At 55.8% G+C, this 5413-nt stretch overlaps 1 protein-coding gene and 1 long non-coding RNA gene across 2 annotated transcripts; one reads left to right on the forward strand and one right to left on the reverse strand.

Moving 5' to 3' along the window:
• The first annotated feature begins 454 nt into the window (after positions 1 to 454).
• On the forward strand, positions 455 to 3083 carry S100P (S100 calcium binding protein P). Its single transcript, XM_066233320.1, has 2 exons — positions 455 to 658; positions 2797 to 3083. Exons 1-2 carry the CDS (start codon positions 521 to 523, stop codon positions 2944 to 2946), a joined length of 288 nt encoding a protein of 95 aa, XP_066089417.1. The 5' UTR covers positions 455 to 520; the 3' UTR covers positions 2947 to 3083.
• An 892-nt stretch (positions 3084 to 3975) lies between these two features.
• LOC136306783 (uncharacterized) lies at positions 3976 to 4991 on the reverse strand. Its single transcript, XR_010725680.1, has 2 exons — positions 4736 to 4991; positions 3976 to 4218 (listed from the first exon to the last, which is right to left on the reverse strand). It is a non-coding gene; the product is annotated as an uncharacterized lncRNA (long non-coding RNA).
• Between the last annotated feature and the right edge of the window lie 422 nt (positions 4992 to 5413).

Here is a 5413-nt window from a genome sequence, read left to right on the forward strand (position 1 = left end):
TCAGGGCGCTCTGGGAAACAAGCCACTGCCGGGGCATAGCCGGCACCTCCGTCATCCGCGCACTCGAGCGGTTTCTCTGCCGCCGCCGAGTGCCAGGCCCATCTGATATCCACACAGAACGGGGCCAAAGGACAGCTCCACTCATTCATTACTCACTGGGCAAACACGCAGCGAGCGCCCACTCATTCCAGGGGGCCCCGACTTGTCCCCCGGGGGGGGGACGACACCATTGTAACTCAGTCCAGTAAAGCGTGGGCACGCCAGGGGGGACCTGTACCGGGCCTGGGTCGGGGGCGAGGGTTCCCAGACCACGGAACCAGGAAGTTGCAACAATGCGTTTCACTGGACCCGAACAATGCAGAACGGGGCGGGGCCGGGTTTGCCCAGCGACCCAGCCCGGTTTGTCCCACCCACTGTGTCAATAAGAAGCCGGGCTTTATAAGGCACCCAGAGGCCGCCCGTGGGCCATTTCCGCAGCCACGCCAGCAGCCAGGAGGAACGTGGGACCCACTCCAGCACCATGTCAGAACTGGAGATAGCCATGGGCATGATCATCGACGTCTTTGCCCGGTACGCAGGGACGGACGGCAGCAAGAACAGCCTGAGCAAGGGCGAGCTGAAGGTGCTCATGGAGAAGGAGCTCCCGGGCTTCCTGCAGGTGAGGCCCCCGGCTCTGGGCGGCAGAATGAGGGGCTCCACGCGCCCGGGGCAGAGCCGGCTTGGTCAGAGGACCAAGGGGAGGACCCAGGAAGACGAGGAGGGTCAGGGAGGACTTTTGGGCGTGCGGGGAGGAGAAAGGCGGGCGGGAAGGCAGAAGGGGCAGGAACTGTTGAGGAATGGGTCTGCTGCCCCAGGGCCTGGGGACCCTGGAGCTCGGGAGCAGGGAGGAGATGTGGCCAGGGCAATTCTTGAAAGAGTTGGATCACCAATTTACTTGTGAGCAGAATTCTTCCTCTGCAGGGGCGCCATGGCAGGGAGTGCGGTGGGGGTTGAGCACAGGGACAGAATCCAGGGTCAGCTCTGAGGCAGGACTTGCTGGTCACCCAGAACTGTCCCTCCCCTAGGCTGCACTCCCCCCCCCCCCTGCTTTCTCCCCCCTCCCCTCCCCCAACTCCTCTCTCCTCCTCCTCTCCTCCCACCTTCCCCCCTCCCCCAGCTCTGCCTACCCACCGCCAAGATTCTTCTACGCTGATACTGACGCTTAAAAAGGGAACCCTGAAATGTTCAGCTTTAAGTATCACTTTGAGAGACACTGAGCAATGAAGATAGACTATTTTTAAAAATAAAGTTCATTTGTTTTTCTCTGTTATAAATATGTCTGTGGGGCCTGACCTATGGTGGCGCAGTGGATAAAGCATCGACCTGGAAATGCTGAGGTCGCCGGTTCGAAACCCTGGGCTTGCCTGGTCAAGGCACATATGGGAGTTGATGCTTCCAGCTCCTCCCCCTTCTCTTTCTGTCTCTCTCTCCTCTCTCTCCCTCTCTGTCTCTCTCTCCTCTCTAAAAATAAAAAATAAATAAAATAAATAAATAAATATGTCTGTGGTAGTAGAAACATGTAAAAATACAGAACCGTGGAGGGAAGAAGAAATACCCCCTCCCCACAGCCTCTCCCGACATGAAATTTGATGGGAATGAATTTCTAAAGAATATGCAACTTCATTTCCTTTGGAACTTAATGTTGGTAGCCTGCCTTCTACAGCTTTGATGCTCCTTGAACACCCCGCCCCATTCATGTCCTCCTGAGAGCACACTTTGAGAATCAGCCACTAGGCCAGGGATTCTCACACTTGGGTTACAGCATCCCCAGGGGGACCTGGCGGCTTTGCCCTTCGACAAGCGGGGGGCCCCGAGCGGATGCTGAAGCCCCGCAAAGTTGGAGAAACATGCACTTAGCAATGTCCCCTGTGACCGTCTCCTCAATGCCCGGCCGGGAGCCTAGCACAGTCCGGGCTTCACCAACACTGGGTGGCTATACAAACTTCAGGCAGCGTCCTTTAGATGGCCGAGAGGTATTCCGCCTGATGGCCACGTCCCGGTTTGCTTCCAGTAGACTCCGGGGCTGGGTCGGCAGCGCCCCCTGCTGCTGCTTTCCGGATCTGCACCGTGGTGGTGCTTGGTCCCAATGTTAGAGCACTGCGGTCAAGTGCTCTAACCGTTAGGTGAGCGGACTCTCAGAGACGCTCCCCTCCCCCCCCCCACCACCTTGTCCTCTGAAAGAAGACCTAGGACCTTGGAGGCCAAGTCCGGGAGGGCAGGGACTCCTGTTCCTCCAGGGCTGGTCTGAACGCAGGTTCCTCCTGCTCCCTGTCAGGCGGGTCCCTTCCGCCCTCTGGGTTTGCTTTCTTCACCTGTAACCTGAGCGATACACCTTCCTTGCCGTTTGGACGTGAGGACTAGAGGTCTATGTAAAGCAGCTAGCTTGGTGCCCACAGAGATGGGGCTCAGTAAACGTGACGCGGAGCGTCTTAAACAGGCAACGCTCACAGAGGCAGCGGTGCCCACGGCTGGAGCCAAGAGGGAGCGCGTTTCCCGGGAATCCTGGTGGTAAAGCACCTTACACAATCCAAACACCATCCCCTCAGATACGTTAGGGCAGGTGCCCACCTCCCAGAGCCGAGCCTTCTTTCCAGGTGCCGCGTGCCAGCCGGGCACAGTGGGCCCTGGCACAAACTCAGGTTTGGGGGGTGTTCTGTTTTGTTTTGTTGCCTCTGCCCAGCAGCGGTGCCTGGCTGAGGCCACGGTCCGCCACAGGCACCCTCATCGCTGACCCTGGCCCCCTGTTGTCTCCTCTAGAGTGGAAGGGACAAGGACACCGTGGACAAACTGCTCAAGGACCTGGATGCCAACGGAGATGCCACAGTGGACTTCAATGAGTTCATCGTGTTTGTGGCGGCGCTCACGTCTGCCTGTCACAAGTACTTTGAGCAGGAGGGGCCCAGATGACACTCTGCAGCCCAAAGTCCTGATGGAGGCGCAGGGAGCAAGCAGGCCCCTGGCTCCCAGAATGCTCTCGGCAGCAATTACTTCTCTGGGCTGAGCGCGCGGACAGCTGTCTGATTAATAAAATGCTTGTGAAATGATCCTGGTCTCAGAGAAACTGATGATTTCCTTAAAGCCTCCATACCACACTCACACACAGACACACACACACACACACACACACAACACTCACTATTTTGTCACTTCATGCTCATCACCTGCCCAGTGGAGACATGGAGGAGAAAGGACACAGGTCAGCTGGTAAAAATCCCTTTTCAGGCCATTTCCTGGGTGCCCACCCTGTGCCAATCTTAGGTAAGTCACGGTCCCTGCTTATGTTTCATCAGTACAGAGTGATCGCCATCCTCTACGGGAGCTCAGGGAGGATCACGTGATAGCCATCCATTTCAATCAGTCAGTCAGTCATGGAGTCACTCATCAAACCTGGCCCCTCACTCTTCCATCTCTCCAAACATGCTTTTTCAGGGAATAACTTTTTTTTTTTTTTTTTTTTTTTTTTTTGTATTTTTCCGAACTTAGAAGCGGGGAGGCAGACAGACAGATTCCTGCATTTACCCGACTGGGATCTACCTGGCATGCCCATGAGGGGGTGATGTTCTGCCCATCTGGGGGCGTTGCTCCGTTGTGGCCAGAGCCATTCTAGTGCCTAAGGCACTAGAGCCATCCTCAGCACCTGGGCAAACTTTGCTCCAAGGGAGCCTTGGCTGCAGGAGGGGAAGAAAGAGACAGAGAGGAAGGAGAGGGGGAAGGGTGGAGAAAAGATGGGCACTTCTGTGTGCCCTGACCGGGAATCAAACCAGGGACTTCCACACGTTGGACCGACGCTCTACCACTGAGCCAACTGGCCAGGGCTGGTAATACCTTTTTAATGGTATGCTGCTTTTTCCCCCACAAAAACCATAAAACTCAGTAACAGACTTAAAGAAGGAATGAATTAAGAGTGATTAGAATCACCACCAGTGAACAACCAGCTACATCCCCAATGCTTACAGCTTTATGAAACTGTCCCTACAGAGCAGCCAAAGTGACACAAGGGAGGTGATGATTGTCGGGTCAGTAACTTGACCCAGTGTGGGCAGCTGGAGCCTCTGCTGACCGCTGAGACATCATCACCGGGAGGTCCTGACCTTGGCAGTGGGTGTGCTGACACGAGGCTTTGGCTTGTTCCTGGCCGGGGAAGGGGTGGGATGGCCCATGTTTTTGTACGAGGGAAGGCTGCATTAAATTAGACAGGAGCCAGTAAAAACACTTAGGTAAACGGTGATCAGCCAAGTTAACGTGACACGGGGGAAGCAAAAAGTGTGGACCGGAGTGGAGATCTTTTTTTCTTTTTTCGCCCTCCTTGACAAATTAGTCACCACCCTACAGCTGACAGGAGGCAGAGTCCGCCGAGCCTGCTGCCAACGCTACAGCCCCTGCTCACCGGCACCGGCGGGGACCCCCAGGCTCCGCCCTCACCCCGCACGTGGAGTTGGCAACGGGTGGGGCCTGGGAAAATTCTCAGGCCTGGTTGTGGGAGCACCTCCCCGCCAGGGCGCCCTGCCCCCGCACTGCAGGTCTCGGCTGTCCTGAGCTATTATTCCCTCTGTTAGGGAGAGGCTTTCTGAATCATGACCTGGGAGCAGGGGCTAATTCTGTGCTTTCCAACCAAGAACCCAGACCGCGAGAGCGTGAACATGACCCCATGCCACAGCGTTCAAGTGTCCTTGGGGCTTCTTGGACAGGTCCTTACCATCCCCAGCCTCAACTCAGGATGCCAGCGGCCTTTGTTTTCGTCCCGACAGACGGCCTCCGGTCTGGTCTGCGGCCGGGCCTGCTCCGAAGCGGCGTCTCTGCGTCTCTGCGCGGCTCTCAGCTGCATGGAATTCCTGGCATTGCTGGCATCTTATCGCGGCTCCACCCGGGCCTCCCGCTGAGAGAGCGCGTCTGGTTGGGAGACAGGTTCCCGCCCGCCCGAGACACCAGCCTCCGTGGTTCTTTGTCAGCCCACCTTCACTGGGGGGTCCCCTGCGCAGGGTGCAGAATGCCCGCCCCTCCTGTGGACTTCATCACTCCCCAGGGGGGCTCCTGGCACCCAGGTCCTCAGGGAGCCAAAGCCACGTCCAACCAGCACTTTTTAATGACTGCCTGGAATTCGCTGGAATGAGGGCACCAACTTTTACTCATTATTAAATATATAGTTCTAACTTTTTTGTTTTTAAAGGTATGCTCCAGTTAATATTTTCATGGGTACATCTGTATCTTAAGCTCAAATAATTTTCTCACAATGGATTACATGTTTCACCTAGAATTACTAGGTTAGAGGAGAGTTGTTATTTATTTTTTAATTGTGATAAAAATATATAATATCAGGCCTGGCCTGTTGTGGCGCAGTGGGTAAAGCAGCGACCTGGAACACTGAGGACACCGG

Source organism: Saccopteryx bilineata, chromosome 5 (genome assembly GCF_036850765.1).
Source record: "Saccopteryx bilineata isolate mSacBil1 chromosome 5, mSacBil1_pri_phased_curated, whole genome shotgun sequence".
NCBI lineage: Eukaryota > Metazoa > Chordata > Mammalia > Chiroptera > Emballonuridae > Saccopteryx > Saccopteryx bilineata.

Bases quoted from the DNA above. Each gene is read 5' to 3' on its own strand.
- S100P (XM_066233320.1), top strand. From the start codon at position 521: ATGTCAGAACTGGAGATAGCCATGGGCATGATCATCGACGTCTTTGCC. The intron at 659-2,796 runs GTGAGGCCCCCG...TGTCTCCTCTAG, and splicing joins AGCTCCCGGGCTTCCTGCAG to AGTGGAAGGGACAAGGACAC.